Raw genomic sequence first — 23,428 nt, forward strand, 5'->3', positions numbered from 1 at the left:
TTTGCAGATCTGGAAGTATTTTTATTGGGGTGATCTTTCTTCTGCTACATAAATTCCTATCAACATTATCAGAGGGTGAATATTTTCCCTGCGTTTTAATGTAGTTAGTTTTCAGAACATTTCTGTGCACATTGTTCACATCTGTTAGAATGTATATGCAGTTTGGTGATAAAGTGGCCAATCAGCCATAGCGGAGGTATACACTCTCCCTAAGTGCCCCTCTAGTTTTTATTTGTCTAAATATATAATATTCCTGTTTAATTCAACATTTTAGCCACTTTTAAATGGATGAAATCTGTGTTTGAATACATTTGATGATTAAAAGAAGCGAAAGGTCCAAATTTAGTAAAAAGCGGCATTTTCTCTCATTGCAGAAGTGTGACACTCGGTGTTTAACCTGGAGGCTTCAATCCGCCTCCTGGAGAAAACCTTTGAGAACAAAGATGTTTGAAATGAAACGTTTTGCCAAAACAAATGCAACCTGTTTTAGATGTTTGAGTTGAAGTGAATCCTCGAGTGATAGCAGACGCTTGGAAACTGTTTACATCTGCACAAAGCATTATGGTTAATATAATACAGTAGTCCCACCGGCGGAAAACAGAGACACGCGCTGGTACTGTAATAGAAACGGGCATTATTCAGGCAAATAACCATGGAAAGAATCAGAAATGGAAATCGGACAAATTTACGACATCATGCATCCATTAAACAAGCTCAGCCACTCTCGTGTTGATCTGTGTTGAAGGTTCTGGAGCTTACGGTCCGAGGTGATAAAGGTTCAGGAATGAGCTGGCCTATAGTTTAGCCCATTTAATAAGGAATGTTATTACCCCAAATTACTTTGGGTTTTAACCACTTCTGTTATTATGTGGCAGGCACTCGAACACATGGTAAACGAACAATGGTAAAAGTTGTGTTGATATGCAAGATGACTGGAAAAAGACTTATTTTTACTGCCCCTTTAAACAATTATTGTGCTGTTATCCTATAAGTAGGATCATTTTATTCTCTTCAGTGGATTTAACTAAATTACCAGGGCATAGATAGAGCAAAAACCCCCCTTTTTCCACCAAGCATGTAAGCCTGATTAAGTTTTAGCCTACACTAAATTCTTTACTCTGTTACTTTTTTACTGCTTCAGTGACTGTAAACAGCCACAAGCAGAAGGAGATTATGTTATGAGATAAAAGAGGGTTTTGTTGGCAGCACCGTGGAGGAGGAGAGTATTTACATTTCTCCCTCATTGGGGCTGTTGTGAATTTCGTCGCATCTGGATGATATCAAATGGAAACAACAGGCTTTATGATCAACAGAGGAGCAAACTGTAGATAAAGGCCACGTAAAAAAAATTTTTTTTTAGGAAACACGACATTAAACCCGACCTTAGAGGGCAGCCTCCGGACAGCCTCAGATCTTGAATTGGTTGGCATTAACGTTATGTGATCCAATCAAAAGTGAGTGTGCGTGTGTTCACACCCTGCATTAAAATGTGACTCCACGTGCGCGTCGGGATCGGATCTCGGATCGGATCTCACTTCAACGCCCTGTGTGCAAATAACTCAATCCGATCTGAGTGCGTTCACACCTGTACTCATAAATCTCTGCTTCTTTCTCCACACAGATTTTCCTCAGCGACTGTGTGAAACTTTCCATGTCAGGAGTCTAGTGTGAAGCCGCTTGTCACTTAATGCCTCCATGAACTCATCTGTTGTTATGGCGAAGCAATAACTTGGAGCCACTGGACATAATGGTGACACATGACAGCCTCTCAGATTTGGGCTGTTCATCAACTTAGAGAATGAATGTAACGATGCCAGGTTACAGATCAAGCCAGGCACATCTCTGTTTGTCAGACCTGGCAAACTAAACTGTCCTAATGTCTGTTTTGTCCTTACTATCTTTTAAACATCAGTTTCTCCGTTGACTAATCCCAGCCTGGCACTGATTAAAGATGATGTGACACGCTGTCTTCTCACTTTCTGCTGGCTCCAAAGATGCTGAAACGCTTTGTAGTTACAGAGACAGACGTCGGTCACAAACATTTCCACTTAGACAATTATAAACACCTCTCAGTGTGATGCAGTCACCGCTAGTGACCTCACAAACATATGTTTTTGAACTCAAAGTTTTTGACCAAGTTCCATGGCCACTTTCAGTGAGGACAATGTGATCAGACGTAAGATACAGTTGAAATCTGTGGAAAAAGCTTGATACTGATCCTTTGACACTTTTATCACAATATTTTATTGTCAAGGTCCAAACTAAACCTCCAGCCCAACACCGCTTCAACTGATGCTCATATTATACAGAATCCTATTTCCACGCAAGTGACATTTATTGTATTGATGGGCACAGATTTTCCTTAACCTGAACCCAGTTTTAAATAACTGATCCAAACAACATACCTTCACCACAGGGTATTTTCCACATTCACGATATTTACTTCTTTGTGCAGATATTGCAGGAAGCAAAAAGTTTTAAAAACTTGGCATTGGATGCAAAAAAAAAACTTATATGTTGACTTTGAATTAAATCTGGGGTGTTGCAAAATTGTCCCATATTGATGTTCTTGTGTGTATATAAATTTGAATAAATATATATATAATTTCTGTAGTATGGAATATGTCAATGTGTAGAGTGTATTTTCACCAAAATACTGCAGATAAAAGACAGAAGCAGTATATTTTGGGAAAAATATGACAATGAGCAAGTGGATTGACAGATTAAAATGGGAATTTATTGTAGCTGACTTGAATTTAAGGTGAAGGAACCTACAAAAGTTCCCACAGATGCTTTTCAAGCATAATGGGAACGAGTCTCTGACAAGGAAATACATTTTGGGTGGAGTATCACATTAACAAGGCCTTATTGCCTATATGCCTCCTTCAGGAACTGCCGACGGCTGATTTATTTACTTTCATGACTTCAGTGAGGTCTGGTCTGCGCTGCAGTCAGCACAGCGGTGTCTGGTCCGTGTTCTCTAACGCGCTTAACTCTCACCCACAGGGATTTATGTGCTGATCATGATTTATGTTTGAGGTTTTTTTCAGTGGACCAAAAATTCAGAAAATTGCTCGGCCTCCTCTGGTCTGGCTGGTAAACCTCATTAAAATGTTATTTGGTAGGTGGGAGGAGGCTGGCAGGGGGAAACATTAGCGGTTCCACTTCAGCACAACCATAAAATCAAGTCAAACGGCGATTTGACGTGGCAGACCACCAAATGTATATTGTTTCCACCAGCCGCAATATGCATAAATATGCTGATTGAGTAATGCAATAAGGACGTGGAGGTTGTGGTAATATACCTGGCTGTAAATAAAGTTAGTGTTTGAAGGAGCTGAGAGTGGAAGCAGCTGTCGGGGGTTATTCTTTGCAGACGGGCTGGGATCGCACTCGCTCCTAAATTTTGTTTGGTTTTCACTTATTTTATTTGACTATTTTTTTACATTTCATTTAGCTGACGCTTTTATCCAAAGTGACTCACTATAAGTGCATTCGACCATGAGGGTACAAACCCAGAGCAACAAGAATCAAGAAAGTAGAATTTTCTTCAAGAAAGCATAACTACAGAGTGCTATAAGTAAGTGACATACAAGTGCTACAAAAGTGCTACTTTTTGAAAGTTTTATTTTTTTATTCAAGGTATAGTCGGTAGAGGTGTGTTTTTAGTTTGCAACGGAAGATGTGTAGACTTTCTGCTGTCCTGATCTCATTGGCGAGCTTGTTCCACCATTCAGGAGCCAGGAGAGCAAACAGTCGTGATTTTGTTGAGTGATTAGCTCCCAGTGAGGGAGCAACAAGCTGATTGGCAGATGCAGATTGGAGTGGACGGGCTGGGGTGTAAGGTTTGACCAAGTACTGGATGTAGACTGGACCCGCCAGTAGCGAGAGGACAGGGTTCGGACACAGATCCTCTCTAAGTTACCCGGTAAGTGTGATCATTGAGGTAGGATGAGAGCAGGGAGAGAGCAGAGCCTGAGACACCCAGATCCTGAAGGGAGGAAATAAGGATCTGGTGGTTCACTGTGTCAAATGCAGCAGAAAGGTCTAGAAGGAGGAGGACAGAGGAGAGAGAGGCTGCTCTAGCAGTGTGAAGTTGCTCAGACAGCAAGGAGGGCAGTCTCAGTTGAGTTCCCTGCCTTGACAGCAGATTGGTGAGGATCAAGTAGGTTGTTATGGTGGAGATAGGAGGAGAGTTGATTAAAGATAGCTCGCTCGAGAGCTTTGCAAAGAAAGGGAAGAAGAGAGACAGGTCTGTAGTTGTTTACTTCAGACGGGTTGGGGGGGGGGCTTCTTCAGGAGAGGGTTTACTCTTGCCTCCTTCAGAGAGTTAGGGAAACAGCCAGTTGACAGGGAAGTGTTGATAAGATGGGTGAGAGAAGGAGGAAGGTCGGTAGCAATAGACTTCAAGCACAACGCTCTTCTTCAGACTTATGCTAGGCACACAGTCACCATCTTAAATAACCGTAATCCATTTTGACACATTCAATATGAATAAAATTAGAATAAACAAGGGACCAGCGCTCTGTAGCAGCCGCGGCTGGGATTCATCAATGTTGTAGACCATGACAGCAGCAACTGATCCTCCAGTTCGGGGTTCTGCGTCCCGAGTCAAGCTTCACAGACCTTTGGATAAACAGGTGAACAGCTCTGTGTGCAGCAGCGGTGGCACAGCTTCAGAGTTCTGTGTATTGAGTCCTGCTGCCTGTTTTTTTTTTACTTGCGGCAGCTGGATTGCTGCAGGTCATTTTTACAGTTTCAGAGTGAAAGCTGCAACCAGCATCACCACAGGCCGAACAAAACAGCCCATCTCAAACAAGTCTGTGTAGAAAGAGCACTGCACATTATACAGTCATCATATAGAAATAATGTCACATTAAGAGTTAGAATTCCATAAAAGCTTAGGGCTGCATAGTCTGTAACGTCTCTAGGCATCTCTGTTTATTTATAAGTCAAAATAGTCATAGTCAGGGTCAAGCTGTGCAATCTGGAAAAAAAGCAATTAGTTCTTATATGGGAGAATTTTTGTGTTAAACTATTTCTTTATGAATTTTTTTTTATAAAAAGCATCTTTCAATGGATTTTTCCAAACTTGTACTGGAGTTAATGGCAGTTGAAAGAAATGCAATTACACAGAGTGCCAACAGTTCATCCTGTGCTTTAGACGTTCACTAGGAAATACACCTGACTGAGGTGTGGACACTAATACCTGAACTGTTTGATGTGTCTGCATTCACTTTTTGTGTTGGGGGGGGGAATTTGTTACTGGCAGGGGTTGAATTAGTGTCATGGTTGGCACTCCTTGCCCTGAAGAGCCTGTACGGCTTCCTCCTCCTCATTTAAAGTCAAGCCAAGCCAAACACTTATGACGCAGAAACAGACCCTGAAGACACACACACACACAAATGTGTACCCTTGTGTTATTAGAGTAAGAGGCTCTTCAAATTGGATGGATTATATTGTGGGCAATTTTGAGAGTTTGAAACATGATGAGAGAAATACCTCAATGCTGCCCCAATGCCCCACAGCAGCATCACTGGCATTTCCACTGCCAGACAGACCCTCAATGAACCAGCCTTAAGATCCCCAGCCAGCGCGCACACACACGCACACACAGACACACACCCACACACCTAATTGTTTAGCTAAGGCCTCGGGAATCTTGGCACAAACACACAGTGAAAGCCTGATGATAGAGTAGCTCGCTGAGGTGACATCTGTAGAAGCTAATGCCACGTTGCTGAAAAAAAAAGAAGAGTCTTCAGTATAAAAAAAGATAAGTGGGGGCAGAAGAGGAATTTACATTAACATTGTCCAGGATAAAATTCCTCCCAGTTGAGAAAAACGTTGTAGTGTTGATGCATCGTTTATTAATCCTGTGATACATAAATCACGTATCTGGACATTGGAGTTCATGCAAGTTCTTTATTGTTCTTCATCATTTGGTAACAATAAATAATGATGAGTATGTAAAAGCTTTACATAAAGGAGAAATGAGTTATGTTTAATCTGGAAGGGAGAAGTAGTTTGGCTTCTTGACCCGCAGTCGAAAGCCACTGGATGAGATGAAAGTGCATTTGAAAGCCAGAACTAATGCCTGAATGTGCTTACGGCCCATTAATCTTGTCCGACAGTCTTTTTTATTTAATGAAGCATCAAGTTAATGTGTCACATTTAATGACCTATAATTAACTGTGGGAGTTTTCAATGCTCGGGAAAATGTTGTGATTAGTGATTTTCCACTCGGTGTCTCTAATCAATTAACCAACCTTGTCAATGTCTGCTGTAACGGTTACTAATATATCCTAAGTCCATCGTGGACCTTTACATGGAGTTAATGTGTATCAATATCATACACCTCTGACATGATGTACGTTAGAACATAGGACAAGATGGAGAATATCCCTTGTTAAACATGATATACATATATACCTAATGTATGTGTATTTAATAAGTGCTAAGGGTTACTGTATAAACTATAGAAGGCTCTTAAAGATACATGAAAAAATAAGTCATTTATTCAATTGTTCCTTTGTATATGCTAAATATATTTTGAAACAATCATTATATTTGTCATTAAGTTTATTACCCTTTACTATCTTCCTTAGCATCTTTATATAGATATTTCCCATGACCCCTCCTGCGCTTAGTGACATATATACTGTACATATATTTATCCAATTTTTCATCATGATGAATGTTTCCTATTATTTTTCAGAATAATTACATTATATTTGTAATGCTTAATTGATGATAATGACATTGTACTACCACTACTTTGGTCCAAACTGAAATATCACAGCATAAATTGGATAGATTCATTCATGGTTTTTCAGTAGAGCCATATGAGGTCTGGTGTAGTGTTCATGAATGGTTTTGTGAGAATGAACGGACATGAACTACTTCCTGAAACGATTCCTCCATTCATCAGTTCAGTGCAGCTCTCGGTGGGCAAATGGGCACGGAGAAGTACTGGAGTGAGTGATTTATGTCATTGACTTGTTTGAAGGTTGGTTGAGTCAGTGTCCCTGTGGGAACAAATCACTGACATGAGTCACTCACTCAGTGTGTGTCTGACTTCAAGTCATTTTGTTTGCAGGAGGTTTGATGAAGTCATAGTCGGTCATTTATTGAAGGGAAATGACTTTTCTGCAGCAGCAACGCGTCTATTGTACAATACAATAGATCACAAGTAGCATTAAACAAGTAGCAGTAGAAGAAAATATGAATGAATAAAGGCAGAGCGAAATATGCATGAATGGTGACAGAAATAGCTTTAGGAGATGTGAAATATAGAAAGCGCTAACATGCTAAGCGTTACACCTGCTATCAGCATGTTAGGATTGGAAGGTTCAGCTAAATGAAATGTAATACATTGCTGTTTGAACAAATTGGCGCGCTAACATTGGCGTTAGCATCTGAACCTAACGCACGTCACAGAGCTGCTAACAAGACTGTTGACTCTTACTCTTGTTAGTGTATTGCATAGCAGCACAAAATGTACAGATGAATATGTATTGTGTAATTTGCTAACACATGTGAGTGAAAGAGCGCCACCTACTGCTTATCTCGATTAAGCAACTGTTAAAATTTGAGATACATCTGATTGGAAAAAACTAGCAACATTTTACAATCAGAAGTATCCCGAAGTCCTGAAGGTCCAGTCCATCACTCGTCTCAAACAAAAGTCAGATACCGAGCCATTTTTTTCATTACATCTTTATTAATGTTTACATTATGTACAATAATAAGTTATATATACAGTTATACTTTGGTTCTGTGATGGCTTTGCATGTGTGTTTCTACATGTTCTACTATTATGTGTGTGCTACTGAGGTAAGAAATCCAAGTTTGGTTTCTGTATATCAGCATAATATACTGTGTGTAAGACAAGATTTTGCGTGCCTGGAATCAGGGCTTGGATCCATTTCATTTCAATTCAGTCCAGCAATTATATTATTTACAAAGTTCAACATCATAAAACATCATAAAAATAACTAGTTAAACATGTTTCGATTTGAACTGGATCGGATGAAGACGGCCCTGCTCTGAAAAAAAAAGCTGTTATATTTATCGTGAGCTTTTTCTTTGCCTCGACAAGAGATTTTACAAAGGAAATAAACTATGAATAGATGCTTGATGAACATAGCACATTAATTTAAGTACCGGGGTCCAGCCCCAGAGTTTGCAGTATAAAAAAAAAAAAAAAAGAACAAAAAGCAGTCACAAAGAGAACTTGACAGCAGGTGATGTGTTTGATTCTGTGCAGATCAGTCCTGGGACATTATGCTGACAACATCAGGCATTAGATAAAGATCCGGTCCAATTCCCAAGAAATGAGATCAAAGTCAGTCTTGGCATTGGTTGTTTGAGCTGAGTTTTGGAGCCTCACCACCACAGAAAGCCGGACGTTGACCAGCATCTTATCTGTCGGCTCTAATCTGTTATTAATGAAGTGCATCGAACGTGACGCTCTTCGTAAAGTTTAACCTGATGCTGTTCGGAGCCCCCTTCAGTCTCTGTGCATAACAAACGTAAACCGGCTTCGGCTACTTTTCAGAAGTGGACAACCCACACAACTGCACATTGTTCTCATTTGCTATATTGGTCCCATAGGGTAGAGGAGAGCTTAAATCCTGTCTGAGCATGACTGAGCCGGCCACAAAAAGCTGAGCGAGATCAGACGTTGCAGGACAACCGTAGCGCTGCTTCCACCACGGCCGGCTGCGTTCTCGCACTGCTCGCAGCGCAGAATCCCCCGGAGGCAGTTAGTCATGCCTGTTGCTGTGGCATCTCTATTTTTTAATGCACGCTTTTTTATAGCTTTTCCACTGGGCTTTCAGTGGTTAAGTGGCCCTAAATGCTTAATTGGGTGATGGAAATCACAGGCACTTTGCACCCGCTCTGTAAACCACAACACTTCAGCCTATTAGGGGCCCGGCAAGCCACACGCCAAATAATTAGGACTGGCGGCAGCGCTAGACCGCAGCGCTGGGGTGAAAGGGGAAAGGGGGAGGATAGACTGGAAGAATTACTGGGGGGTGAGGGGGGTCACAGCCTGGATCACGGCATAGGAAGTAGCTGTAGCAAGAGTGTGATTTATATACTTCGCACAAGCAGCAGAGAAATTCTGTGAATTGTGTAGCATGGACTCTCAAAAGAGCAAATTTAAGATAATCAAATCTTCAGATAATTCTGTAAAATCCCAGACTCCACTCTTGACTATAGTTGTGTATCTTTTTTAATACTGCTTACGAAATATTGTTTTTTTTGGTGTTGCATCCAGCGCACAGTTAAACCAACTATTTTCTTGGAATTTGAGAAAGAAAAATAAAATCTAAAAGGAATTGTGATTGTTTTGTTCTGGCAAAGCAGAAAATATCTAAACAACCAAACGAGAATAATCTGAACTCGAGCAATCGTTCATTTTCTTTCTTTCTCAAACTCTGTAAAAGTTTAGAAAGATGGGAGTTAAGGAAACAATTTCACATTGCTAGCTTTCTTGAAAGAGAGAGAACCACGATGGGCGAATAAGAACTGTGCCTGCAAAGGTCCACTGACATTCTTCATGTGATGGGTGTAATATGTTTGCTGTATATGTGCTGTCCTCCGAGTCAGAGCAGTATCTGTCCCTACTGAAATGTATACTGTAAGGCATCCCAGTCTCTTAAGTCTCTGCTCCACCACATGTCTAGACACTGGCGCAGCGTTGGGAGGGTGACGGGTACTGGGATTGACACACCAGTTGGCTGTGAAAACTGCTGATGCCTTGCCTCCCGTTGACCACCGTCATCTCGCCGCCGCCCAGCACGTCCGAGCAGAGCGACTCCACGGCGTCCAGCCTCTCGATCTGCACCAGGCGGGTCAGGAGGTCAGGGATGCTGTAGCCCGCCGTGCTCACCCTCTCGAAGAGCTGCAGGCCGTCGCTCATGCCGCCGATCTCGTCACGCTTCAGGCCGAAGCTCTCGGCCAGGTGCCTCCACGTCTTCACCACGGCCGCCTCGCTGCTGTAGGAGGAGCTCAGCATGCGGCTGGTCTTCTCCAGACAGTCGAAGGGAAGCTCTGTGGGGCTCAGGCCTGGAGAGGGACAGGAGGGTTAGAACGGTGTTGCATATCAAAAAATTGGAATATCGTGAAAAAGTTCCTAATCTTTTGACAGTTATGACAGAATATGAACATTTTATATATCCTAGACTCATTACACTTAAACTAAAATATTTCAAGCATTTTTTAAATTTAAAATTAAGCTTCGAGTAACTTAATATTCATTCATAATAAATACCGTGTATCTCTCAGTCTAGTTCATTATATGCAACCACAATCATGGGGAAGACTGGACCATGGCACAGTGGTCGGTAGTCCTCTTTTCAGATTCGTTATCGCATTGATGCAATAATTTGTGCTGAAGGAGCCCCGACCAAGTATTGAGCTATATTATATATTATATATTATATATATATGAGTGCATGAACGAACATACTTTTGGGATATTTCTGAATTGTACATCATTTTTGACTGATCTTAGGAAAAATGTATGATTTTCACGAGCAAGCCGTTTGGTAAAGATGTCTAACAAACACATCTTTAATCATGGGGGGGAGTTGTTTTTTCTTCACCACAAATGTGAACTCTTATTTTAAACATCTTTCAGATGCAGTTTGATGCAATTTTCTTTGAAAATTACACTTAAATGCAGTTCATAGAAAGTTAAAGTCAAAGTTAAACTCCTCCACAGTATTGAGAGAAATCCAGCCTTACCCTCTGTCACATTGCAGGCTCTGGCGTATAGATCCAGGATCTTTTTCCTTCGACTCTGTAGCATCTGTGAGAAAAAACAAAATCACTTTGTGATTTCCAGATGATACTGAACTGGAGATCTGTTCATAATCATATTTTTGTGTCGTTAAATGGTCCTTCTTCCTTACCCCTGGGGTTTTATTGTTGTTATTGATCGCATTCATGTTGCTGATGTGGTTATTGCTGGCGATGTGGTTGACGTTGCCGACGTGGTTGGGACTCGTGGCGTTGTTGGCCTGGCCGGACATGATGGTGGGGGACCCATTGCAGGTGTGGTCGCTCTCGTGCAGCCCCAGAGAGAGGAGGCAGAGGTCGGGCTTGTTGCCCAGGTTGACCAGGCACGGGTTGGTGTTGTTGGTGTCGGCTGATCCCTGTTTGTCGGACGCAGCCTCCTCGTCGCTGTCGATGCTGCGGCTTAGCAGCTGCTCGTTCTCTGATGACGCATCATTTTCACTGCACAGACAAAGACACTCATTGGAACACATGTGCAACACATTCTCTGGTATTACATAAAACTCAGAGACCAGACACAGAGTTAAAATGTGAATATGGTCTCCTGCCTGTAATTCTCTTGAGCTCCTACATTCTTACCACTATAGGCAGGTAATGTTTTTTACATTCAACTCTTACACAACTAACAATTAAATGCAATACATGAGTTGTATATCTTGTGTTTTGTTCTTTAAGCTTTATTAGTAGGCTACTCTGCAATTTAGGGTTCACTTTCACATTAAAAGCCCATTCATTTAAAACATGCCTGCGGTAGCCTTCAGGTAACACAAATGTAAAAGGCCTTCTCTGGGTTTCTATACATTTTAAATGAAATCAGTAACAAGAGGGGAATTGGTCCACTGATCCAATCAGAGCAGTCAGGTAAGATTAGACGCCGCCTCTTGCAGCCATGACTCAGATATAATGAGGCAGTTAACCTTTACACTTTTACCTTTTAATACTATTTAAAAACAAAGTACCAATTAACTTTTAATCAAGTAGAAAGGTTAATGAGGTACTTCCTCCACCACTGTCTGTGGGAGAGGACCCACTTCCAATCTAGATATAAAAGGCTTATTTGAAGGTAATGAAAACACAATGATTCTTTATTTGAGGAGATTATACACTGATGAAAAAATTATTATTAATATTATATTTCATTTCTATCAATGGATCCCCCTGAATTCACTGGACCTTTATACAAATCTCTTTTTACAGTCCTCATTAGACATAAAAAGAAACGTACTGTCTGGAAAGTAACACACAAGTTATCAAACTGCACAATAAAATGTGTTGGAGCTTATTTTCATTGCAAAGACATGACGATATTTTGTCATGAAAAAAGCTCAATTACTTTAGATAAATTGCTATTATACTCAGAAGTAAGATTACTTTTTACACCTGATATACATTTAGTTTTTATAGTCACTTCCCACAGTTCGGATTTGCCCTCAATCATATCAATGAATATGCACCCCTCGGAGTTATTGGCAGAGTATATAGTTCTGCTGCTCTACTATATAATCAAAGGTGCGAGTGACAGCCAACACACACAGAATGACTCATGATCTTTGCAGAATCAATGGGAACTTTGACCAATGAAAACGTCTCGTGGAAGAATGATGTTGTTGTTGCCATAGCCGCGGATGTTTCGGAGCTGTTCCCCGTGATTGACTGAAATAGCGCTGCGATTTTACAACATGATACCGTATAATATCATTTTATTACCCATCATCTCCCTCCCTGCGCCTGCTCTGGGTTTTTCTCGCAAAAGCACCTTGTTGACAGAGAATGCCATTGTTTCACAGTCCCATGCTCTTTTTCCTCAACACACACACACACACACACAAAATGCCATTGTTTCCTGGAAATCTAACACCCACCGCTGGCAGTTACAGCAGTGAGTTAGCACATCCTTTGGCATGATGCTATACCACACTATTAATGGAGGTGTGTGTGTGTGTGTGTGTGTGTGTGTGTGTGTGTGTGTGTGTGTGTGTGTGTGTGTGTCATCTATTCTTTAATTTAGACCCTTTCTCTGTCCTGAGAAAGTCAATATAGGTATGTGTTTGTTGCAAGAACTATAACATTTGAACACAAAAGCTGACTGTAGGTTTGTGTGTTGTGTTGTGTTGTGTTGTGTTGTGTTGTGTTGTGTTGGGCTGTGTTGTGTTGTGTTGTGTTGTGTTGTGTTGTGTTGTGCTGTGCTGTGCTGTGCTGTGCTGTGCGCAATCATGCGTCTCCACACCTCTCCCATCCATCAGCTACCAGCACCCATAAAGCAGCATTGTCTGCACTTGGGGGGATGAGATATATGCAAAAAAGGATGAAGGTGAGAAAAACTGTCGTCCTTTTGTTGTCTGCCAGGATGTGCTTTCACCTGGTGGTGGTTTTAGGTGAAGCCTGGAATAAATACCCCTATCGGCTCCAACAACTACCCCCTCTGTCCGTCTCTCAGTGTGTGTTAGGCTTCAGGGCTCATCTATACTCCACCTCACACCCCCCCCCCCCGAAAAAACCCACGTCTCAGCTGTCTGCTTCATTAGTACAAAAGAAAACCTCAACTGCACTTGCGTTTAACATGCCTCATACACACACACATACACACGCACATATTTGTGTGGATAAGACACACTAAATATGCCAGCAGCAGTGATGCTACTACTGCAGTGACTTGTTTAGTTAGGGCTTAATTACAGGCAGATGCTGCAAAAATGATAAAAGCTTCTTTCTTTTGTGTAGCGTCTCTGTGTCGCCACTTACAAACACAAAGACGCACACAAAGCTCAGCGCACACAATGGTGTTTAAAAAGCAAGTCACGTACTATGTACTCAGTATATCACCCATATATATATAGTATGTGCGCAATTATTCAGAACACACAGAATTAGCAGAACATTATAAACAAATATACATAGTAAGTGTGCATACACATAATTTCATTATTTCCATTTCTATCATGTGAAAATGCTGAATTTGTGTGTTTGTAAATTCTGTCCATACCTCAGTAGATAGATTAAAATACAGCTGTGGGTCAAGATATATAAAAAAAGGATATTACAACTACATATCCCCATAGTTATCACTAAACCATCATATCTTCCATTTTAAATAAGCTTTTTTTTTACCAGTTCTTTTGTTACAAAGAGCGTAAGTTGCTGTGCTTTAACGAATAATCACTAATAACCATTTCATCAAACTCCGTAACAACCAAAGAGGAGCAGGGCTGCTCACGAATCAACAGGCGTCTCTCACCTTTTGACCGTCTTCTGCGGGGGGACTTTCAGTTTGTCAAACTCGTCCTTTTCTGAGTAGATCACCACTTTGTCTAAGAGAGAAAACGAGAAAAGACACACACGTTCACATGCGTTTCGTTTTCCCAAATATAGTAAACATAGCGGGAGAGGATCCAGAAACACCAATTGAAAGTTCTCATTCCAAAAAGTTTTTTCAGAGATGTTTGCGTGATTGTTCGAAAACACAAAAGAGAACAGATTCCTGAGGCTTGATGAGAATTCATACCTTGAAGACAGCAATGAATGTTTAAGTGGAACAAACACAATGTGTAACAAAGAAACTGTGCGTGTGTGTGTGTGTGTATTTAAGCATGTGTGTCTTTCTTCACACAAACTTATTAACTCTGTCTCTACATGAGTGACAGACAGCTTCAAGCAATGAGCTTCACTCCCACACACACACACACACACACACACACACACACACACACACACACACGTATTGACACACAGACGCACAACATTCACTCACAACTCAGATAAAAAATTTTTAGCAGCCATTAACTGAGCGAACTTGTCATAACACACAATGTGTTTGTGGCAGTGTGAGTGAGAGTGTGTGTCTGTTTGTGTGTTTTCGCATCCACGCCACATGTAAATGGTTAGTCAGTCAGTCTGCGAGTGAAATTGAACAGAGCATCATTGTCAGGAGAAATGGTGCCTAAAGCAACGTATGGCTTTAGCTTTGGAAGCTTCGCATTCCACCACGAGGTACTCATCCCGCTGCAGGTCCCTCACCACACACAGACACACACACACACACATTTGCATAAATCATGCTGAAATCATCATACGTACACACATGTACATACCAGACTGACACACAGAGACAACACTGCATTAACATTTAAATGGGATTCAGTCAGATTTGATGAGATCTGTCCGATAACATGTTTAACACAGATGTGATGAACGAGGAGTTCAAATGTCCCAAGATGCCACATACGTGTTCCAGAGAATAGAGAAATAATTTTCTGCAAGAATAAATGCAATATGCAGCTACAAAAAAAAAAGAAAGAAAGAAAATCTAAGCCCACAGCACTACAGGAAGTTGTTGGATAACACTGAAGCGACTATAAGCCTGATTACAGATGATATAAAGTGTCTGGGTTTAGCACATAAGCCGGTCGCAGCCACCTGAATCAAGGTTGAAGAGGATTGAGTCAAATTATACACATGTCGCTGTAATCACCGCTGGGTGGTATGTGTTCAGGCCTCATCTGACTGTCACGCAAATTGTGTGCTGGGTCACTGTGATTATTTTTGTCGTACAGGAGTAAAAAACAAAAAAAATACAAATTACAGTTTGCCTTGTTGCTATAATTATGGAGCTGCGAGTGCATTTGTGCTATTATGGAGTGTATTTTTGAAGTGGCTTAAGTGTAAAGTGCATCTGCTATTGAGCGCTCGTTTTGTCGGCTCGTCATTAAGGGACCGTGCGACATGTGAGTGGAGTTTATGGAGACGTGGTGATGATCAGTGTCTGCCGGCCTGTTTATTATATTTATACGGATATGAAAACACTGAGAACATTAGAGGAGATGTAAAACAGATGTTGCTCCCTGTCACTATATAAGTGTAATTTAATGCTTTACTTTTTTTCAGGTTGTGTGACACAATTTCAATATATCAATTTGTGCCATACAAATTACAAAATAATTATCCTACAGTCTGTCTAATCTCAAGGAAATGTGCTTTGATTGGCATCCTTGGTTTACGAGTGAAAAAATAATGTGTTAAAGTTGAATTAATGGTGTGGTGGAGTATTATGTTGATGTAATTATCTAAATCAAATATAATATGTAATTACGGGGTCTCTCGATCAAACCAATCACAAAAGACCTAGTTTGATGATGTCGTGAAGCAGCATGGGATCAAGGGAGTTGTTGTCGTCAACACCGTTTCTTGTCGCTTGTATGTGTGAGAGCTTTGTGACAACGAATTCTCTTGATCCATTACGAGTGACCAATACAAACGGTAGAAGCAACAAACAGCTGACTGGCCAACTGGCTAGCAGCGGGATCTTCCTTCGTCATACATCATTTGCTCTGGAAGTTAAAGCCGATGTCGACCAAGATGAAACGTTCCACTGCCTTGAATAAAATTGTGGATTTCTCTGGGTTTGAACATTGTTGAATCACTTTGTATGTGTAAGCACGAAAGTCGCAACGCAAGTCTTAAAAAAAAAAAAGAAAAAGAAAAAAAGAATTGTAATATACAATATCTTTAAATGTCACAATTTGTTTTTAGAACCCTGGATTAAATCACTTCTGCCTGTTCTGAGGAACCTGAACATGCTCGATGGAACGCTGAGTCAAACGCGTGCCTGCGCTCATGCATATGGCCAAAAATGTGGATAATATTAGGATCATGTATACAAGGATACGAATAACAACATTACTTAAGTTTCATGTAAACATCACATCCAGTTTATAATGAAAACCAGGGCGAGGCTCATAACCAGGAGACTAATGTGCATGTAAACAGATTCATTGTTCATTGTTACGGCTACAAAGTGGAACTGAGTCAGTTCTGGTTGTGAGGCTCGTCAAACAGGATTCTATTAGACGCCCAAATAACATGTCTCATTACTAATTCAGTGTGTGTGTGTGTGTTCCTGTACTTATATCTTTGTGAGGACCATTTTAAGCATAGACCTGACAGAGTGGTTTTAGGGTTAGGGTTAGATTTAGGTTAAGGGTTAGGGTTAGGCATTTAGTTCGGATGATTAAGATTAGGGTAAGGGTCCTACGTAGATAGACGTACAAACGTGTGTGTGTGTGTGTGTGTGTGTGTGTGTGTGTGTGTGTGTGTGTGTGTGTGTGTGTGTGTGTGTGTGTGTGTGTGTGTGTGTGTGTGTGTGTGTGTGTGTGTGTGTGTGTGGCCATCCTGCCTCACCTGGAACATCTTTCTTGTCTTCCTGTTTGATGGTCTGAGCCTCCACTGCCTTCACAACTTGTCCAGAACAACATGCTGCAGACACACACACAAGCACAAAGAAACATGAAACATCATTAATCACAAATGCCCTCCTGTGTGTGCGTGCGTTCGTGCGTTCGTGCGTGCGTGCGCCGCTCACCCTGGCCGCTCGGCTTGGCCTTCAGGATGTAAAACATGATTATGAGGACGATGGCGATGGCCATGATGAATATGGTTGACATGGCGATGATGAGAGCTGTGGCTAGGTGACCCTGTCCATTGGTACCTGAAACATGGAGCCATGGTTATTATTGATGGTTGAAAGTTTTGTAAGAGAGTGTGTGTGTCTGCATGTGTGTGTGTGTGTGTGTGTGTGTGTGTGTGTGTGTGTGTGTGTGTGTGAGAAGGGAGGATGAAAGGTGATGGACGACTGTGTATTTGCATTTACCTTTATCTGGGTGAGGGAACACTGTCGTGCTGCCAGGGTCAATAGGAGGTTTCTCTTTTGGTTTACTGCTTTGCTTGCCTGTAAACACACACACATAAACACACTTCAGTCCCAGTTTACTAAAGCAGAACGGTGCTAACTTTGATTAAAGTAACCGTTTCTCATTTGGGAAATATGGTTATGTACCGTCAACAGTTAGATGAACAGATTAGTACAATTATAATGTTGTTGCAGTGAGTATGAAGCTAGTGCCAGTTAGATCACCTTGGCACAAGGACTGGAAACCCAACAGTCCCCGTATCAAACTACTATTTAAATTCACTAGATCCACATTTTCCCCCCTAAAATATGCCTGATTTTTTTGCTAAGCTAACTGGCTGTACCACATTGCACACACATTGCACACACCCTTGTTCTAACCGGATGACTACTTTCTTCCAAATTAAGTAAAATACAGCAGATTGTTCCACCACAAACCATTTCAATTAGTCCCTGGCAGAGTTCACATCCGATCATTCACTGGTGGTGGCGTGTTAGCTTTGGCCTCGCATTTTATGGACCTTTTATTTTTTCCCCCAAAATGGTTTGCAGGCGTTAAAATGTCAAATTATCTGCACAAACAGTTTGTCCTGAACTCCATCTTTCACCGACTCCTGCTGTAGTGAACAAGCTGCAGAGTCAGTGAAGGTCGGGCGCTAGAAAACAACTCGCTGTCCAGATGTCTCTCTTTCTTATGCCCCCCCCCTCTCGTCTCCGTCTCTGCGACTGGATTATTCATCAATTGTTTTTACGCGCTTCTAATTGAGCTATAAAACCCCTGGCAGCTCGTAAATCTGCTCTCTTAATCAGTCCTTTATTTCCCCAACTTGATATACTGTTCACCTTTTTGGCATGTGCCCTAACACTTCCCATGGCCTCTGAGACTCATGTCACACACACACACACACATCGGTGCCCTGTGGCTGCAGACATTAACTCCGGGTATGTGTTTACACTCCCTGGGACAAGGATATGAGTCTGAACTGGAATTTTGTTTAGCGTCTTGCGGTTCCATCTCTTAATCACGTCTCAATGGCTGAATAACACATACTGCAAAACGGTGATACTGCAGGGCAATCTGGAAGCTCGGGTCCAAACAAACTGAGAGGAGCAGAATTACAGAGTGGCGTCGACATGATAAAAAGAGCACTTTGTTTGAGGTGAGAAGCGTGATACGTCTTTAAGTGGGGATGAATCGAAGGTTAACCTCCGATAAATCAAACTTTTATATAATCCCACATGTGTCTGGTGTCTCTGAGGTGGGGAGCAAAACTCTTCTTATGCTTAGACACTTATCTATTTTAAGTATTTATGTGTATTGGCGGCTGATCGGGAAGAAAAGGTCAGAACGGCAGAAAAAGTCAATAAAAAAGCCAAAAGTTGATGCTGGAATTTGAGCGATGCCTACAGACTGTAGTGTCTGTCTGCCAGAGAGTAGCATCAGCGCAAGAACTGACATGTTAATCATCTTTCTTTCTCATACCCACTGAAGTTTTAATTATCACACACACACACACACATACACACACACACACAGACACAGACACAGAGGTAGGCAGGAGCCGGGTAATTTACAGATTACACGGCGAGTGTCAGCCTGCCTTCAGGAGAACTCCCAGCTTTCAGCTCCTTTTCTTTTTTACTGCTGCGGGTGGGCGGTTCTGATCTAAAGGGGTTTAATTGAAATGTATCACAAGCTGATTTAACAGACATAAGAGAAATAAAGGATGCTCTGTGCAATGTTATCTTCTATCAACACTAATCAAAGTTATGAGAAATGTCCACGTGGCACCTGTGAAGCAGTGACGCATTTTAGGTTTCTAGAGCTGAAATCAAAAACATTCTTGAATGAATAGTTGCACGTTTTGGGAAACCTGTTTGCTTTTCTTGCCAACGTTTATATGAGAATATTGATACCACGCTCGCGTCTGTCGTCAGCAGCCGGTTAGCTTGGCTAAGCCTGAGGAGTGGAAATGGGGGAAAACAGCCAGTCTGGCTCGGTCCCATCAACGACTATGTTTACATGGACACCTGTGTTCCAATATAAACCCCATTAAGACAATAGTCTGAATAAGACACTTATTACTGACACATGTAATCGCATTATAACATCCTATTGGAGTTTTCACCGAATTTTGCAGTTACCAACTTACGCATACCCTGAAGATGGAAGAATAAAGAAGGAGTTGTAGCTTTTGCAAAATTAGACAGATCTTAAATAGTATAATGGAAGTAACTATAATGGGAATAATGCCTTATTCTGAATAAGGTCACTAGTTGATATTGATGTCCATGTATAGTGAGTGGTGACAAAATACATCTGCAACTCTGAAGATCACCAATAACAACATTACAGCTTGTTTGTTTGGACCATACTAAAAACCAAAGTGTTGAAACAACTGCACCTTCAAACTAAACAATGTTGTAAACAGCTACTGCATGAACAGCCAGAAACAAGAGTGATATTCTGAGATAAATCGATATGGAAACTGTAGGAAATAAACATATTTCTGAGAAACAAGATGCTTAAAGGTTGAACTTAGCTCAAAGAATGACAATCCCCCAAATAACCTTGATAAATTTGAACACACAATGAATAATGAAAGTATTTTTTGATACCATTCTATCTCTCTTACTCGCACATCTTCACACCATCGTTCAATCACTTATTTCCATGCCTGGGAGAAACAATTACAGCGCTGTTGAAAAGCAAGTGTTTAATTATCCACATGCACATGCACACACACACACACACACACACACACACACCTCCGTTATACCCTCTGCGCTGCAGGACAGGGCTGCTTTTTGAGGTTTTCATCTTTCCAAACGCACTCATTAAATGTGACAAAACAACAACACCATTAATTTCTGGGATTTTCTATTGCACTCAAAGGGGGATTTTGAGCAATTATGGGCCCATAAATAATGTTCCTGTTGTCATCTATATATCTATATAGATCTATATATATATATATATATATTAATAGATCTACATATATGTATTTATCAGTGAGATTCAAAAACACTGTCGAGATCTGTTGACACGACCAGTGTGATCTGTTTGTCACATGTGGACAGAGCCACTTAGGGCACAGTAGGACAACATAAATAATTGTCTCCCACTCAGCAGAAAAACTGTCAAAAAGTTTTGACAGTTTTCTGACTGAAAAATTAGCTCCTTACAGAAAATGACTGCTAAAATGAAAATCCATTAATCTCCTTGATTAAAGGATGATTTTCAAACTTAATGGCTTGACAGCATGCACACATCTTGGTTAGTAGATAAAAACAGATGAAACCAACTACGCTGTGCATGAGAAAGATTTAAAGCTGATGAATGTTAACTACAACTATTAATGATGTTTATAATCTGAAAAATGTGCAGGGGATGTTTATGATCAATCTCCAGAGGAATCAGTGACAATTAATTTAAATTAAAGTATTGGGAAATTTAAAATAATACACTAGAGTGGTGAGGACTCATTTATCAGAAATGCTCATATGCTAGAAACACTAAATCATATGGTGGCAATTATCACCTCTGTCAAATGCAAATATAAAATCTGCAACTTATCAAAACTTGATTTTCCCTTGATTGCCATCTGCTGGGGTTTTGAAAAGCAGTAAGAAAAACTGAGGATAAAAAAAATTCCTGAAATCACAGAGGACCAATGTGTGACCATCAAATCGACGTGTCACATGACAACATTCACGCTTTGTGCCGCAAGTGTATAGAAATGTTTATGAGCCGCTGAGGCAGATGGAAAACAGAAAAAAAAAAAAACGGAGACAACCTCTGGTAGATATTATCGTGCACTGATGTGGTCGCAGCAACAGCTGGCACCAAAACACGCACACACATGCACACTGTGCACACACAGTCAGGTATGAGGGGTAGTGAGACAGTGAGGTTATGAATGATGCTAATTTAGGGCAGAGGATGTCCACCTCTCTGTCCACCAGCGAGGCGCGGTGACAGGAAGGACAGCGACCTGGCTGGGGGAACTCGGCACAACATCTGACCCCCACTTGTTTTCCCTTAAACCTCGGCCAGGCTTTTGACACAGTTACATCTGCTTTTCGCAACAGCCTGTCCTCTTTTAGTTCCTTTCATTTAGACAGAAAACTTTAATGTTTGGTAGCTTTTTAATCTAGCGGAAACCAGATCTGTGTTTGTGCAGAGAAAGCTGTGAAGATGAGTGTTGAAAAAGAAACCAGGGGGAATTCATAGTTGAGAAGAGAATAAATAGAGGATGGCGGTGGAGAAGAGTTGCAAAGGATGAAAAACGGAAGGAAGGAAGGAAGGAAGGGGAGGGAGGGAGGGAGGAATGAAAGTGTGAAGAGTGAGCTCTTACATTCTTTGGTGTTGCGTGGTGCGTTCTGGCAGGAGTGGCACACCATCCCATAGAGGTTTCTGGGTCTGTTCTCCAGCATGTAATACCTATAGGAGACAAAAAGGCTTGTATCAGTGGGATAGATCTCCTAAAAGTTGTACTTATTCCTAAAGGTAAGCAAACAGCACTGAGCGTGGCAGGTGTGTATAATCCGCGGCCTCCCTACCTTCTAGACATACTTAACATACACAGTGCTGAGGTATGGGGAAGCAGCTGAGGTGAAAAGTTTGACTCCGTGAAGAAATGTACATAATTGACGCCCCGAAGGCACTAAACACTGGCTCGGTACAGACATCGCCCTGAGTCTCCAGCGTCTGAACGTGTATTAGAGGAGAACGGAGGGCGAGGCAACCAGGGCCTGAATGTGTGAATGAGTGGCAGTGGTGCTAAATCATTTAGGCTTGAGAGCAGAAACATCCATGGGTATGTGCGTACAGTGTTGTTGTGCAGCCTGCAGGTGCCGTCAGATATCTGTACGTATGTCACAGTGACTGGTTCGGTCTTGTGCTGCACAACACGGCAGCAACGCGAACCACGAGAATGTAATTCCATGAGATCTCTATGGATGTTGGTGGACGTGTAGTTGAAGGAGATGGATTTTACATTTAAACTACAAATAACTAAGCACAGTTACAAATGTTTAACAGCTTTTATAGATCAGGCTGAATGAATATCGTGCATTTGTAATCAACAAGCTTTGGATTCTTTTAAGTAAAATTTCAATAAAGCATTTTACTCAATATTTAGAATTATGGCCTCCGCCAAGGAAGTTATGCCTTTGTTTGTTTGTTAGTTAGCAGGATTACACAAAAATGACCAAAGGAAGACCCCAGTAAACATTGGATCCAGGATTAGTTTTTCACCTTCTATAACATTGGGTTTTTCATGGATCTTGCTGAAAAAGAATCTGACATGTTTAGGGGACGGATATTTATGAGTGTGTGCAATTTGGTGCTGATCCAAATGAAATAGTGGCTCTAGTGAGTTTAAATGTGTTTCACAAGGGGACTGTTTGGCCTTGGCAGAGGTCTGCATTCTCTGAGTGCTATTCCAGTTTGTTATATGAATTCATTTCATTTCAGAAATGTGCTCAATATTTATAGATATTCTGCAAAAATCCTGAAGACAGATGGGTTTAAACTGCAATTTCTGCACCAGTTCCAACACTGGTATTGCACAATAAACAACAAAGTCAGTGAATAACATAATCACATTATATTACATTATTTTAGTCGGACCAAAATAAAAAGAACAAAAGTTTATATGTTTTTGTACATTTAGGCAAAAGCAAATTAATTTTCTGCGTCAATGATCATTACAGATGTTTCCTTATTTTTATGAGCCCTACAAAGTTTAACATGCATCATACACCAGCTGTTTGTTTTCCAATTTTCTCCAACAATATTTTCTCACTGCACAAATATTTAATCTTCATCGCTTAAAAACAATTGTTATGTATTATCAAAACATAGTTACTATATAGTGACTAGCTAAGTATTTATTTAGTCGTTAAGTCATTATGTGAAAGTGCTGCTGAAGT

At 41.0% G+C, this 23,428-nt stretch overlaps 1 protein-coding gene across 1 annotated transcript in view; it reads right to left on the reverse strand.

Annotated features, from left to right (window-relative positions):
• Positions 1–7,769: 7,769 nt before the first annotated feature.
• Positions 7,770–23,428, reverse strand: part of edar (ectodysplasin A receptor) — a 33,308-nt gene continuing 17,649 nt past the window's right edge. Inside the window, exons 5-12 of the mRNA XM_035173764.2 lie at positions 21,850–21,935; positions 17,453–17,530; positions 17,165–17,290; positions 16,984–17,058; positions 14,045–14,117; positions 10,926–11,250; positions 10,759–10,822; positions 7,770–10,077 (exon numbers count right to left, since the gene is read on the reverse strand). Coding sequence (XP_035029655.1) covers positions 9,692–10,077; positions 10,759–10,822; positions 10,926–11,250; positions 14,045–14,117; positions 16,984–17,058; positions 17,165–17,290; positions 17,453–17,530; positions 21,850–21,935 — 1,213 coding nt within the window. The 3' untranslated portion in view covers positions 7,770–9,691. The remainder of the gene's footprint in view (positions 10,078–10,758; positions 10,823–10,925; positions 11,251–14,044; positions 14,118–16,983; positions 17,059–17,164; positions 17,291–17,452; positions 17,531–21,849; positions 21,936–23,428) is intronic.

The sequence above is a fragment of the Hippoglossus stenolepis genome, chromosome 13, assembly GCF_022539355.2.
Source record: "Hippoglossus stenolepis isolate QCI-W04-F060 chromosome 13, HSTE1.2, whole genome shotgun sequence".
NCBI classification, from domain to species: Eukaryota; Metazoa; Chordata; class Actinopteri; order Pleuronectiformes; family Pleuronectidae; genus Hippoglossus; species Hippoglossus stenolepis.